The sequence below is a fragment of the Camelus ferus genome, chromosome 7, assembly GCF_009834535.1.
Source record: "Camelus ferus isolate YT-003-E chromosome 7, BCGSAC_Cfer_1.0, whole genome shotgun sequence".
Taxonomy (NCBI): Eukaryota; Metazoa; Chordata; class Mammalia; order Artiodactyla; family Camelidae; genus Camelus; species Camelus ferus.
The window spans coordinates 26,630,240-26,644,820 of record NC_045702.1 but is presented as its reverse complement, the minus strand read 5'-3'; the positions used below and the strand labels follow the sequence as shown (position 1 = coordinate 26,644,820).

General features: G+C 42.3%; 1 protein-coding gene across 5 annotated transcripts in view; it reads left to right on the top strand.

Moving 5' to 3' along the window:
* CPED1 (cadherin like and PC-esterase domain containing 1) overlaps positions 1-14,581 on the top strand; it is a 250,413-nt gene continuing 235,832 nt past the window's right edge. For 2 of the 5 annotated variants that reach the window (XR_001367138.2, XR_004321355.1), the window contains exon 1: positions 1-2,013. Coding sequence is in view for 2 of the 5 variants with exons in the window: in XM_032483607.1 (XP_032339498.1) it covers positions 1,765-2,013 (249 nt within the window). In the remaining 3 variants the exon portion in view is untranslated. The remainder of the gene's footprint in view (positions 2,014-14,581) is intronic. The other 3 variants (XM_032483607.1, XM_006192689.3, XM_032483608.1) reach the window with 3 other exon arrangements.

Here is a 14,581-nt window from a genome sequence, read left to right as displayed (position 1 = left end):
TTTGGGTCAGAAACAGGTCACAAAATCTATGTAGAAGAGCCTTTGAAGAATGTCTGCTGTGAGCCTGAGCCAGCCCCGGGTATCCAGCGTTCGCAAAGCAAAGGCTGGGAGAGGTGAGCAACATGCCCTTAGACGGTGTGCCTTTCTCCACGGCGTTCCCTCAGCTGACTCAGCAGGAGTGGATGGAGTTTGCAGACTTGCCCTTCTGAGGGTTCCTCCTGGCCGGCCCTCTGTATAGCTTTAGATTGAGTTGACTTCTGGACAAAGCCAGCTGTGTTCCCCTTAACGTCTGCGACAAGCCACTTAATGGAGGAGTGCGGTGCCAGGCAATTAGCCTTTGAAAGACTCAGCCTTAGACCGGGCAAGGATAATAACAACAACAGACGCCACCGGTGAGTTAGGTACTGAGCAGAAAAAAAAAAAAAAAAAAAAAAAAATGATGCCTTCAGTTATTGCAGTGCATACAACAGACTTTCCCGTACTGAGGTCCAGACAGTACTCGTGACCTTCTTCTCCAACAAGAGTGACCGCAATTCCCTGGAGTGAAGATCCTCCTAATTCACCCGCAGAGTCGCCTTTAGCCTCCTCGTCGACCTTTGCCATCAATTGATGAAGGGCCATGTGTTTTTGCAGTGCTGTATTAGGAAAAAGAAATGACAGAAAGGGCCTGACATCAAATAATGTACTTAAGATTCTGCAGCTCTGGGTGGCAGCCACATGTCAGGGGAAAGGAGAACTGTTTCCAGTCTGGGGAAGCTCCCAGTTTCTGACCCGGGCTGACAGCGGGCTCCGGCCGCCCCCGAGGACCGAGGAACCCCGGCCTTAGCCCCGCCCCTCGGCCGGCCCGCGGGGCTGCGCTGCCCGCCTGCCCCCCGCTCCCCGCCCGGAGTGCGGCCGGCGCGCGCCTGTGGGTCCGTGTGTCTGCGTGCGTGTGTCCCTGGGTGGGAGATGAATTGGAGTCATACGACTGGGAGTTTCCTTCCGAGTGGTTTTGATCAGCAATCCATTAGGGGATCATGGAAACTTTTTTTTTCTTTTCTGGCTAAAAGGATGAAAACTGAGTAAGTACATAGAACTTTGAACTTGAAACGGAATGAAACAAATGCAAGCAAAACCCTGCGGATGGTAACCAGGTCCATTCTGAGCGTGTTTTCCCTTTTCTGTTAAAAGCCGTGAAGGTTTACAGGAAAGTGGCAATTTAAACCGGAATGAAGGGAAGCAGTTAAGAAACATGAAAGGCTGAAAAGCAGGACTGCTTTAAAACGCGAGGAAAAATGAGGAACTGTTAAGGCCAGCTGGCCTGCGCCCAGCTGTGCAGCAGCGCTTTGGTTTAAACCTACTGCGTTCTCCAGTGCTGTTTTTAGGCTTCAGATTTACTTTGGTGCTGTTTCTCTTTTCCTGTGAAGCCTTTACTGTGAGTTTAAGGATGTTGTGAAAATAAGGCATCGCCGGAAGCCACAGTTTGGCAGCCTGGGCTACGCTTAGGTTATTAGTTACAACTATTATTATTTTGATGTCTTTTTTTAACCCAGGCCAGTCACTTTTCGCTGTCAGCCATGGAAGTGCTCTTATAAACCGCCTCAGACTTTTGGGACCTACGCTTCTTTGGCATGACACTTCGGAAAGTTCTGAACTGGGGATGGAGCTATCTTGATTTAAGTTGTGGAAAAAGAAGACAGATTTGTTATTTTTCATGCTGACAAAAAATAGCTGCTATGACTTTTCCGGCATCGTGGACGGCGGCCAAGTGAAGCTGGACTGGTCATGGTCTGTCGTCCAGTGTTCCTTTGTCGTCGGCGATTCTGCCCCCGGCCCTTCTTGGTGGGCTTGGTGGTGGCAATCTGTCTCTTCTACCAGACCCTGACACTCCGGGGGACGAGGAAGCTCACAGCAGCTGTCCCCGGGGCTGCCCCAAACACACCCACCGAAATCCCAGACAGCAGATGCAAGAAAGGATTCTCCCAGGACAAGCAGTGCTTGCTTCTCTCCGGTGATGCACAGGAAATCAGAAAGGTAAGGCTGTCATAAGCTTAACCTTGACATTTTCTGCAAAGATAGCAGTCTGCCTCTCTGTCCCTTCTGTAAGACTAAAATTAACTTCTGTGAGGTCTGAAAGGGATCCAGGGTATTCATGGTCCAGAGAGTAACCTTACGACATGTTAGCTTCAACTCCTTATGTTTACTTCCAGAGAGCCCTGGCCATTATGTTCTCTCTCAGGATTTCGCTTCATTTCAGCTGAATGAAACAGACAATTTGGAGAAGTTGGAAGCGGATTCCTTCTAGAAATACTGGGATTCTAAAAAGTCTGAAGATTTACAGTGCAGGAACATAAATCAAAGATTCAGAAAATTTGGTAAACATGGAGGGTCTCTTTCATCCAGGCAGTTAGTACAAGTGGCCAGATCATTCCACACTCAGAGTTGTCCCCACATTACACTTTATAATTGATTAAGTTGATTTTTTTTTATTGCTGAGCACGTTTCTAAAGCAATATATTTATTTCTCAAGCATTTAAAAATAGTATAATAGGTTTCTTCAAAAGAATTGACACACTGCACTTTATTGTTTGTAGAAATAGGAAAATACAGATTATCCTAACTTACACTATTCTGATTAACTTTACTTGTTGGAAAAAACACAAAGCACAGATAAACACGCAGAATCTCCGTTTTAATATACCACTCTGTTCATGCCTGCTAGTGAAATGATGACCTTTAAAACAGCCCAGTCTAAAGAAGAAAAAGAAAAACACACACAGAAATTCCTGGTTGCAAAACCACTGATTTCTATGCTACAGTAAGTAGTGTAGCAAGGTAATTTGGGAATGTCTAAGTACTATCATATCTGCAATAGAGTTAGGTAGATCCTATGATCATGGTTATTTTTTGGAGCAGAGTTTCCTGTTGAATACCAATACTTACTGCTACCATTACTGCTAACACCACTACCGTCTTGTTTTAAAGACTCTTTTATGTATTTCCTTCCAGGCTCATTGCCCTTGGAGATAGGTAAAGCAGATCTGATGACTCTAAGACGTTAGGTAGGCCACAGGGCTAACGTTATGACGTGGTGCATTCATCTGGTTCCTACTGCAGGGCTGATGCACCAAAGGACAGTAAATTCAAAACTCTAATAACAACTTGTGAACCCACAGCTGTAAGAACTTACTGATACACAAGATGATATCAGATTTGAACAAAGACAATTTGAAGACTTTTGAGTGACTTATTTTACAGCAATGTCAAGAAATATCCCGACCAAGAAATATGGCCAAAAAAAAAAAGCAGTTAATACAAGTAGAAACACCTCTAGATGAAACTTCAACTGCAAGTGTGAATCAAATGTTAAATGCTCTAAAGTAACTGAAGATATCACATTTTTCGTTGGCTTTAACTTAACTCTTACTTGCATTTTTTAATACATCATATTTATGATGAGTGTAAACTATGACCTGAAAGTCAGTTCTTGTTTGTTTCCAATGAGTATAATTTCCTTAAAAAATATTCAAGTACCTAAAATTTTCACTAAGAATTTTGGACAAAAAGGTCTTTGATGCATTAACTTACAGCCCTTCTCACTCACTACTAGACTTTACGTGACTCCTGCTCTTGCCTGTAACTTAGGCATATGTTAACTGTTATTTGTAGGCTGTCACAGAAAATTCCATTTCAGCTTTGGATCTCCTACCACTTGTAAACCATCTGAAACTTATTGGCTGCTCGTGTAAAACTTCACTCTAGAGTTTTCTTCACAAAAAGTGCCAAACACAGGATGATTTTTTTCCCCACACTCTAATATTTTAACCATCAGCAAGGTTCTGAATTCACAATTATAGTTCAAAAGCTCAGTGGATATGAAAACTGACTTTCCAAACATTTGCCATATACCTCTATTTTCAGCTTAACTTGGACCAGCCGTTTGTTTATAGCCAGTCTTTATTAGACAGATAGCAAGCTAGAAGGAATCACGTGGAAGTTAGTTAAGATCAAATATAAATTAGTTCTCCTTGTAATATATGTTCCAGGAAAGAATCAAATAATCATCCCATTTTGAAGATGAAACAGCTAAAGAGAAAAAAGAAATATCTTTGGAGTCAATACTCAGATCTTCGAAAACAGTTGTGAAGTTCATTAAAAAAAAAATAACTGTTGAGGTGCTATATAGATTTTCCTCAAGACCTAAAATATAGCTGTTAGGCATTTTATAGAAGAAGCATTGTTTGTATCTATAAATTTCAGATTTTGTTATTACTTTTACTGGCAAACTAAAAATAGTCATGTTAGTAGGGCTTACTTGTAACCATTCATCTTTAGGTGATTTTTCAAGTTACCTGAAACAGCTGGTTTTGACCTAAGAGTCATGGATTCCAGGAAATATTTGGATGTATAAGATATCTACCAAACCCAGGCACTTTATGCAAAAAAAAAAATTGTGGGTACATGTATGTGCAGTTCTCTGGGGGAAATTATGATCCTTTTCAGATATTCAGACCTCAAGAAATCATGGGAAATAAGAAAGTTTTAAAAGCCATACATTTAAACTTTAAATTAACAGCCTCTCCAGAAGTGTAAGTTGGGTCCAAGTTTATAAATCTGAAAAAGGGAAAAAAAAAAAAATTAATTAAATAATCCCCTTGAGGACAGTTGAAAAAACACTGCAATGAATGCTGTAGTGTCTGCAGGGATAAACATTCAGAAACCAAAGTATATTCACAGAGTATTTCTCTAATCATAGTTTTCATACCTTCATGAATAAGCAGTAAGTATTTCTCCCTCGTTCTGTTTGTAGTTCTTTCTAAGAGAGGACCCTGTACTTTATCAGCCTAGTAACAGAGGGTTCTATAGTAGCAAATATTTAAAGGTAAGTGACTGTGCTCTGTCCACCTTTGCAGTTGGGACCTGGTTCAATGTCTAAAGCTGTCTTCAGTACAGATTGAGATCATGGTATAGCAGATGCCAACTTTCCATAGTGAGGAAGTGTTCTCCCTCTTCTGGCCAAATTTTAATTCTTTTTTCCATTCGAGCTTTCCAAAGGGCCTTGCTAAGCAGATGTGTGTTTGTCATTTCTTCTGGGTTTCCTCCCAGCATTAGTTGTCTGAATTTTGGCTGATAATCTGCTATGTCTTAAAATTACTTCAATTGAATATATACACTGAAGGCAATTTCAGTTATCTTCACTGAATTAGGTCTCTCAAAAGATTTATTTATTTTTCTAAAATCTAACATCTAATATTTCATAACATAGGAAGTGCATTCAATTTTATAAACAGACACAATGGAAGAAAATCCCTTTGGTATATGCTCCTTTAATGGAAAATTAGCTATTTGGGGAATACATTGACACTCACCATAGCCATGTGTTTCTGATTACCTCCTGTTGATGCTCCAAGGAGCCTTACCATTTCTTTGTTTCTTGACTCTTCGTTTTCCAGTTCTCCCTGACTCTTTATTCTTCAGTGAGTGTTCCCTACAACTACTGTCCCAGTGTCAACCATAACCCAATGCAAATAAATGAATGTTTTCACTACAAACAATTTTTATTTAATCTGTGTTTCTAATAATGCATAATATATTTAACATTTGAAAATGTCTGAAAGTTACTTGTTTAGCCTAGGTTTTCCAGAAACAGAACCTACGGCAAACACTTAGATGCTAACATTTTATTGATTGGTGCAATCCCAGGGGCATAAGAGAGGGGGAAATAAAGGAAGAAGGAGAACAAATACAAATAGGTGACTTGTTGGGAGACATTTCCAGAGAAGCTGTATTAGACCATCGCATCTCAGAACAGGCACTGGGGGAAAGGGGAGGAAAGGACTAGCAATTTATCTCCTGGCTTTCCCCTTCCGTCTTTCATTGATTAGAGTTGGTCCCACGCTACTTGCATGTAGTGTTACCTGGGCTCTCTGGACGGCCATGGGGGAGCCAGGGCATCAGTGGGTGCAGTCCTGCCAGGGCAAAGGTGAGGTGGTCCCTCCCTTTCAATCTGTACTGGGCATGGGAGCGCTCAGGTCTGTGGTGACTATGGTGGTGAAAATGGTGTCCATAGCTTTCTGATCACAATAATGGCATGAGTGATGCCCACTGGAGAGGTATGTGAGGCAGGGTGATATAGTAGTTGTGCTAATTTTGCTTTCTAAAATCCACAGACAATTTCTAAGTATGTTCCCACTCTTGGGAAATGGCATCACTTTCTTTCAATAAAATATATGTAATTATCTCATTGAGAATGCTCCTCTCCAACTGAAAAAAAAAAAAAAAAGCTCTGGCTTCATCTTTACCCTTTCTTCCCCTCATCTCTTTCATTCATTCATTCAGTCATTCATTTGTTTTGTTCATTCATTTAGCAAATATTTATTAAGCAGTTTATACATGCCAGACACTGTGCTAGGTACTGGTGATATGGAAACAAAGGGCACTGTGAGGCAGACACACAAACAAATAGAATGCTAGGGAATCCACAACCTCAAGACGACATTTTAAAAGAGGAGGAGAAGGAGCTAGAAAGAGTAGAGAAAGAACAGGGTATTAAAAGCAGAAAACACCACATATGCAAAGAGGAAATTAAAAAGCCTGTGTGCGTGTTTGCGCGTGTGTGTGAGAAGTGTGAGGAGAGCAGAGCAAGAAGGCAAACAGAAGGCGGAGAGAGTTCGGCGGGGTCTAGATGTTGGAAATGTGGTCATGATGAGGAGTCCGGGTCCTGTCCTGAAGGTAACAGGGAACCCCCAAAGAATGGAAAGTAAAACATGCCATAAATAGATTTATGTTTGGAGAGAACATTCTGGAAGGCACATTGCAGAATGGACTGGGTGGGAGGGCTGAATTGAAGGCAAGCAGATCAGGTGGGCTGCTGTGTCAGAGATGGGAGCCATGCAGCTGCAAACCAGCACATCCTAACGATTGGCAGCGAATCACCGGACACTTGGAAGAGGCAAGGAAATATTCTACAGGTTCTGAGAGGGGGGAGCATGGCACTGCTCACACCTTGATTTCAGGCTTCTAGACTCCAGAATTGTGAGATGATGTACTTCTATTGCTTTAAGCTGCTCAATTTGTGGTACTTTGTAATAGCGGCTCTAGAAAACTATAAAGTTCGGGAGACACAATGTTCAGCATAGAAACTCACAAGTCACATCAATAGCACTTGTCACCTTGCTACGTTGGGAATGTTTCCTGATCGCTCGAGGATTTTGTTTTCTCACCTGAAAATGTGTATATTACCACCTACCTTACAAGGCTAACGTGAGGCTGAAATGAGAGAAATCATGTGATCATGTAAAGCACTTACAGCTTCTGGCAGCTAGAAAGCACTCAATAAGGATTAACTCTCAGAGTAATTATTATTTAATCTCCTTGAGGATTTACCCATCTCTGTAATTTCTTTAGACCCTAACACTTGCCCTTCATGAAGTAGGTGAGCAATAAGTCATTGCTACAATGAGCATAAGTACGTGGGTGAGGAGTGTCTGAGGTGATAGCCTTGTTGAGTTTCTCTCCCTGTTCTCCAGCCTCTAAGCCGTTGCCTTTTCACAGAAAATGAGCCTTTAGAGTCCAGGAAGGCTGATATGGTCACTCAAAGTCACGCCTGCTTATCTGTAAGCAGGGTCTTCAGTTGGGGCTGAATCTGTTTTGTTTTGTTTTGTTTTTAAGTTTAAGATGCTAGCATTAAGTACATGTTATTGTTGAGAATGTGGAGAGATGAACTGGGTGTAGAGTAGGGGAAAGAGGTTAAGATTTTTGACCCTGAATAAATATCTGTTTGTTTACTATCTGTCTCCCCACATAGACTATAAGCTCCTTAAGAGCAAGGACCTTATTTGACTTGTTTACGCTGCATCGCCAGTGCCAAAACAGTGTCTGACACATAGTGAGCACTGAAGGAATATCTAGTCAACGAGCGCACAAATAAATGAATGATTCATGCGTCTGAGGGTCAGAGAACATCCTCTTTAAAGCAGAGGCCAGGAAATGAGAGGAGCGCCTTTCCTCTCTTTTTCCCTGTGCCAGACCCGCAGGTCCTCCATTCCATCTTTTCCCTGGACCAGTATCCCTCGAAGTCCTTTCGGTCCCATTTCTTGCACTTTGGCCCGGTGCCCATGACCTTACCATTTTGTTACACTGAATTTGCTTCATTAGTTATCATCCATCTCTCCTGTCCTCTTCAGCTCATTTGTCTCTTTGGGGTTCTTATCCTGTAAACACCCTCAGGTATCCACCATAAAGTTTTAAAAACATCCTCTTCCAACCTATGTGCCTCGCTGCCTATTCCCATCTCTCTTGGCTTCTTTGTCCTAGCATCTAACCTCTCTTTGTAGCAAGCAATTTCCTTTTTTTTTTTTTAACAGACTGATTCTGCCAAAAATTGAGCTTTTCCGTTTACATGTTTTTATATTTTAACCAGATTTGGAGGTAAATATTTTAAGATCATGCTGATGGCATCCAAAGACAGAGGTCAATGTATAGGAGGCTCTCAAGAGATGTTGTCAGCATACCAACAGGTATGCGACTCTCATAGAATTAGTTAGGCTGCCTGATGAGCATTTAATGCTTGTGGATTTCTCTGACATAGTTGATTAGACCTATGTTTAAATTTTATAATGAAATATAAATATTTATATATTATATATATTTATAAATATAAATATAAATATAAATATTTCACTGCACATGGGTGAAAAATTGTTCACAGTGAGAGAATTTTAAACAAATCTGAATTTGCTGACGTTAGGCAAACTTTAATGAAGGCTTGGTGAAGCTCATATTTAAGCACGTTATGTTAAATTTCCTTTGAATCAAGGAATCAATCAGTTTAGAGGTGTCATTCTCTCTTGTTTTTCCACAGTAGTGGCAATAGCTTCAGCCTCTTTCTCTCTGTAAGCAAATTTCTTTCTTGTTCTAATGAAACTCACATCAGATAAACCCTCTGAAATGGAAACCACTAGATACAGTAACATTATTAAAAGTGCTTCCTACACAGCATTGTAAACTGACTATATTTCAATTAAAAAAATATATGTGTGTATATATATGTGCTTCCCATTATCAGCTTTGGGTCTGTGGCCTTTGGGGTGAAAGGAATGTTTTGGTTTTATTTTTCCCTTTGGTTTCCTTTGGACATTTTTTTCTAGGGAGCCATTCAACTAAAATGATGAGCTCATGCTCTAAAATAAGATTTGTGTTCTCTGATAGAAACTGTACCAAAGCTGGAAATCTGCAAGGTGAAAGACTGTTGTCAGTCTTAGTACTTTACAGAGCCTTGTCCAATGCAAAACAAAACATCTTGGTTTATCAAGTACAGGGTTGAAAAAGGAATATAACAGTAAAAGATGCATTGGTTCTTGGTTATATATAAGGATCTTAATGAAAAAAAATTATTCAGCTTTCAATGAATCTCACTAAAGGAGGCTATGGGTACTTGGTAGATGAACCAAAATAATTATTTAGAAGATCACATGGATTTGAAAGAGCAGAGTGGGCCCTATCAGCATGTTCTGAAATATAATTATATTTGGTTTCTCTAATCCTACCTGGGGATTCTAAATAGAACCGCTCACAAGTTTATTTATAGTGCAACCCCGTCAGAATGATTCTCTGAGGGAGAGGCTCAGAGATGCTGCATGTTGCAGGTAAGAACAGACCTGGCTATCCCCAGCAAGCCCTCTAACCCCTAACTTGTTAAGTATATTGAGTAAGCAGCCTAATAGAGCACAGGAACGTTGTGGAACAAACATGGGCTTCCTTGCACGTTGGTTCAAATTCCAGCTGTGCCATTTACTAGCTAAAGGACAGAGACAAATTTTACCTAGATTTCTAAACTCTCAGTTTTCTCAGTGAAAACATGGAGCTACCTAAGCCGCACTCGTGAAAACTGAATATGTGTTTGAAAACTGAGTATGTGTTTGAAAACACCAAAAAAAGTGGTGGCTGACCAGAGTTGGCATTCAATAAATGTTGGTGTCCTTCCTGCCCCAGAGAACCTGGGTTTAAGCTCTGACCTCAAAAGCAAGCACTTTAAATGGCTTCTATTAGGTTTGTTTCAAGAGTGCACATAGAGTACGTATTTTTGATCCTCAGCCTATGTGCATTCTTCATTATATTTTGCTTAGACAGATGTTTAAGGCGACATGTCCTGTGCGAGCAGTCTTGTGTCACTTACCTGTTTGACGCGGCTCAGTGCAGTCAAACGCAGGCACGTTGCACTGGTTTCCCAGGACTGAGCACAAGGCTTCCTTCCTCTCCCACTCAAGAAATGGTTTGACAGCGAGTAGTGTGAGTACAGCCCATCTTCCCTGGTTTGCAAAGTACAAATTACTTACAAATTTTGATATTTTAATTCTTTTTATAACCGATTTCTTACCACACACCTCACAGCTGATCTTGACACAAAGAACCTGGGATGTGCTGCCCTATGTGTATTCTGACGAGGCCTAAGAGAGAGACCTGGGGAAGAGTGGGCGATTCAGGATGGGAGAGTCAGGCAAGGGGAAAGCCTGATGAAAGTGAATAGTCTGTGGGAGAAAAGAGAATTTATTTAAATAGTAATACTGCTCCAGGATCCTGGTGTTTCTTATTTGTTTCGACATAAGAAAAAGCGGATGGTATTGGGCTGGTGGTGCAGACTTGGAAACCGGCTGAACCACCTGTTAAATGTCCACGTATCTCAGGCAGATCCTGCTGTGCCCCACTCACGGTCTCCAGGCGAAAGAGGACACGCCCCGATGGGGACCCGGTGCCAGTGCTGAAAAGCTGAGCGAGCGTGGACAAGCGACTCTTTCGGGTTTCATTTGCCCGGACCCTGGCGTCGGGGTGGCAACGCCTGTCGCAGAGATGTTGCAGGATCGAATTACGCACTGTAGCTCAGAGCGCTGTGGGAAACACCGAGATGATTAAAGGCAGGAGAATGAACATTAGCACATTTGTTAAAAGATAAACTGAGGGGTACTGAAAATTTTTAGAGTTTATCTGAGCACAAGTCGACTAGAATCAGGCAGTGCCAAACTGCCCTCCACCCTCAAGAGCGGCGGGAGAGACTTTTACGCAGCAAAGGTGGAAGCAGAGCAAGGAAGTTACTGATTGGCTGTAGCTTGAAGCCTCCTGCGCTGCTCCTGATTGGTTGTCCTTAAGTTTAAGTTTCAAAACCTGCACTTCGATTTACTTATATAGACCACCGCGGCGTTAGAGCCACCCCAGGCTCGTGGCGTCCTTGTTCAATTAATTTAACACATCCTAAAGGATAATTTCATGAAAATGTTCTCATGGCACTTGGCGCCTCTTGAGGGAAAAGGATGCATATATGCAACGTAACCGTGAGTACTAGGAAATACTCCTTTTTTCATTAAAAAATTATAGCGTGCTATACAAATGTCAAGTTATTCAGCTATGTTTCAGAATGCCACTCGGAGTCCAAAAACTGCCCTGTCACAATTGAGTTTCACTGTTTCTTTAACAAGCAATAGGAAGTATAATAGCATTCCCATGTTTCAGCCCCAAGCCTAGTCCTTTGCTAGTGGAAAATCTAGCATTAATTTAGACAAAGTGCACAGATGCTTCAGGAAAAATGGAACAGGAAATTAACTTTTCTGTAGCAGCGTAGGGACTGCCTGACCTTCGCAAAGTATCAGTCAGAAAGTCGACTTTCACACTGGACAGTAAACCTTCCCTAGTGGACACACCCAGAGGGCAGAAGTGATTTCAAATGTTTTTTTTTTTCCCCTCATGCTTCCTTTTATTATTCTCTCTCTCTCTTTTTTTTTTTCTGAGTAGACAGTGAAAACATTCATAACACATCTGAAGCTTCCTACACACAAGCTAAACCTACTTGTCCCCGTATTTCAGTGCTACATAAGCTATTTTAAGAGCAGATAGATTTGGAGCAGAGTTAATTTTCTCTCTCTCTCTCTTTTTTTGTAGAAAAAGTAGATATAGAGGAAAAGGAGGTAAGCTGATTATTTTAAAGAAACAATGGTTAAAGTAATACTAGGTCTGCTTTAAACACACTTGTTTGCTGTAGAGCAGATAAAATGTATCTGTGAAAATAGATTCTGTGAAAATACAAACCTTAAGAAGCTGCTAGAATTATCTCCTGCTTTCAATATAAAATAATGACACTTTAAAAGGAAGCCCTTCTCTGTGATAGAAATGGGAGGATGTCACATCATTCAATGATGTGCATGTGATCTAAGCACACAATTCTTAGCAAAACCCTGAACAAAGTAACCAAGTATTTATAATAACGCAACCACTCCCTGTGAAGTCTAACATTTACACAGAACCTTCTACTAAATTACTGGCATTTGGATCAGGGCAGGGATCAAGTTCACACAATGCCTGGCACATAAGGCATTGAATGAATGGATGAATGGGAATTGTATAATTCATGCTGTGTGTCCAGTATAGGACTTCCTGTGGTGGCCAGCAGTCCTTAAATTCTCCCTTTGTACTTTCAATTGGATTCTTAAACACTGATCTCCCCTGGGTTCATTCAGAACTTCCTCTGTTTATAAGATGTCCTTACCGCCTGCTTTCCTGAGAAAACCAAAGCAGTCTGTCCTGTTAGAAGCCATGCTTTCTTCTTTAGGCCTGACCTATGAGACCATCTGCTGGACCCTTTAAGAATAAACTGGACTTGTAGAAAGGGAACTTACTTTTCTAGCCAGTCACAGAAAAAACAAAGCCAAATGCTATCCTGCAATACAATCCATCCCTTACGGAAAGGATTATAGAGGTTAGGGGTTTGAAAATTAGATAACAGTATTAGGTGATGTCTGACTCCTTCCTCTAGAGATAGTGCTTATGTTGTAGTATTGCTGAATATTGTCATTTCCTGCCAGGTTTTTTAATTTTTAAAGCAAAAATTTGGCCATCAAATACATACACGTTCTAGAATGCATGTGTAATTTGGAGAGCTCTAAAATTGGTTTTGAAAGGGGGTCGTGAGGTCGTGTTACGATGTGTTGGTGTGACAGTACAGCATCTGGAAATGGGAGGAGACTCGGGGTGGGCTGGGTGGAGGAGAAGCATGGGGAAGGGGGCCCTTAGGGCTTCGTCAGGCTGGGTAAAGCGTTGTCCCGCGTGGTCCCCGAGGTTGTGTATCGGTGCTGGCCAGCGAGCTGAAGGGCCACAGAGAGTGAACAGCCACAAAGGCGCTCAGAGTAAGCAAGAAAACCGAACGCGTGCCAAGGCATAAACGTGCACTTACGGAGGCTTGGTGGGAACATGTGGTAGAAGGCAGGATGTTTCTTCTGTGCAGAGCTTGGTGCCTGAGTATTTCACTCTCATTCCCCGATGCGGGTAGGATGAGGCAGAGTTCCTCTGTTCTGTAGCCTTTCATTCAGAAACCAAGAACTGGAGCTGACCTCTGCTGCCCTGGAGATGCAGGGCCACCCGCATGGAGTGTGTTGGTTTTCCGTCCGTAACTATCTGTGCGGTGCGTGGGGACCCTGGATTTCTGGGGAGGATCCGAATCAAACTGGTTGCTACACGAATGTGAGTGCTGAGGGAGCCCGAGATACTATCTGCATTCACTGACGATATTGGACACTTGAAGTGGGCTTTGGAACCTCTCCAAGGGGTATGAATGTGGTGACTGGATAGGCAGTGGATGGAGAATCTTAATCCCCATCTCAGTGCCTGAAATCTCCCTTTACATCGGCAGGTGTTTCATTTAGGCTGGACCCTCTATCCAGGGTAGGGTGTATTCCCTGTGGTGCTGCAGGAGAATCTTGGCTGGCCACCACGAGGTTTTTCATGATGGCCTGATGCAGAGGCCTGGGACCTTTGTGTGTGCAACGATGAGATGCAGAGAGGACTGCGGGGCTAGGAGGAGAGTCGGGGTCACAAGCTGGGCAGGAGTGGGGTGGGAGGATGTGCAGCAAGCCTTGTAGTAGAGAGAGTGGGGAGAAGAGAACAAGGATTGAAGTGGAGAATGTAAGTGAGTTCAGGAACCTCGTGGGTGAGTCCTGAGGATGTGTAACTGAGCAGGTCCCTGGGGGAGCCTTTCAGGGTCAGACCCCTCCCCTCGTCCTCTGGTGCAGCTCCTCTCTGAAGCACCCAGATAATAGTATCTCATGTATATTTCTTGAGTTTTTCGGATGCTCAAAATCACCACCTAAGGGAAGAAATTAACTACTTGACGATCGAGGGCACCTTGCCCCCAGACCTTCTGGCGCCTGGGGGTTGATGGTGTTGACCTCCCTGTTACCTGCACATCAACCAATCAGAGGACTGTGCACGAGCTGATCATGTACCCTGTGACTCCCCTTCCCTTACCTGGCCTTTAAATATGCTTTGCTGAAACCCTTCGGGGAGTTTGGGGTTTTCTTAGGCATGAGCCACCCTGTCCTTCTTGCTCGGGCCTGCAACAAACCTTTCTCTGCCTCAAACTTCGATGTTTCAGTTTGTTTGCCCTAGTGGTGCGGCGGGCACGCAAACTTGCCTTCGGTAACAGAAGGTTCTAAGACCAGCTAATGGTGACCATATTTTCTAAGCCCTGAAGAGGGAATGATATGTGATACAGAGCTTTTTATATCCTGCTTGTGAATTTATTTATGGAATATTATAACAAGATAAAACATTAAATCAT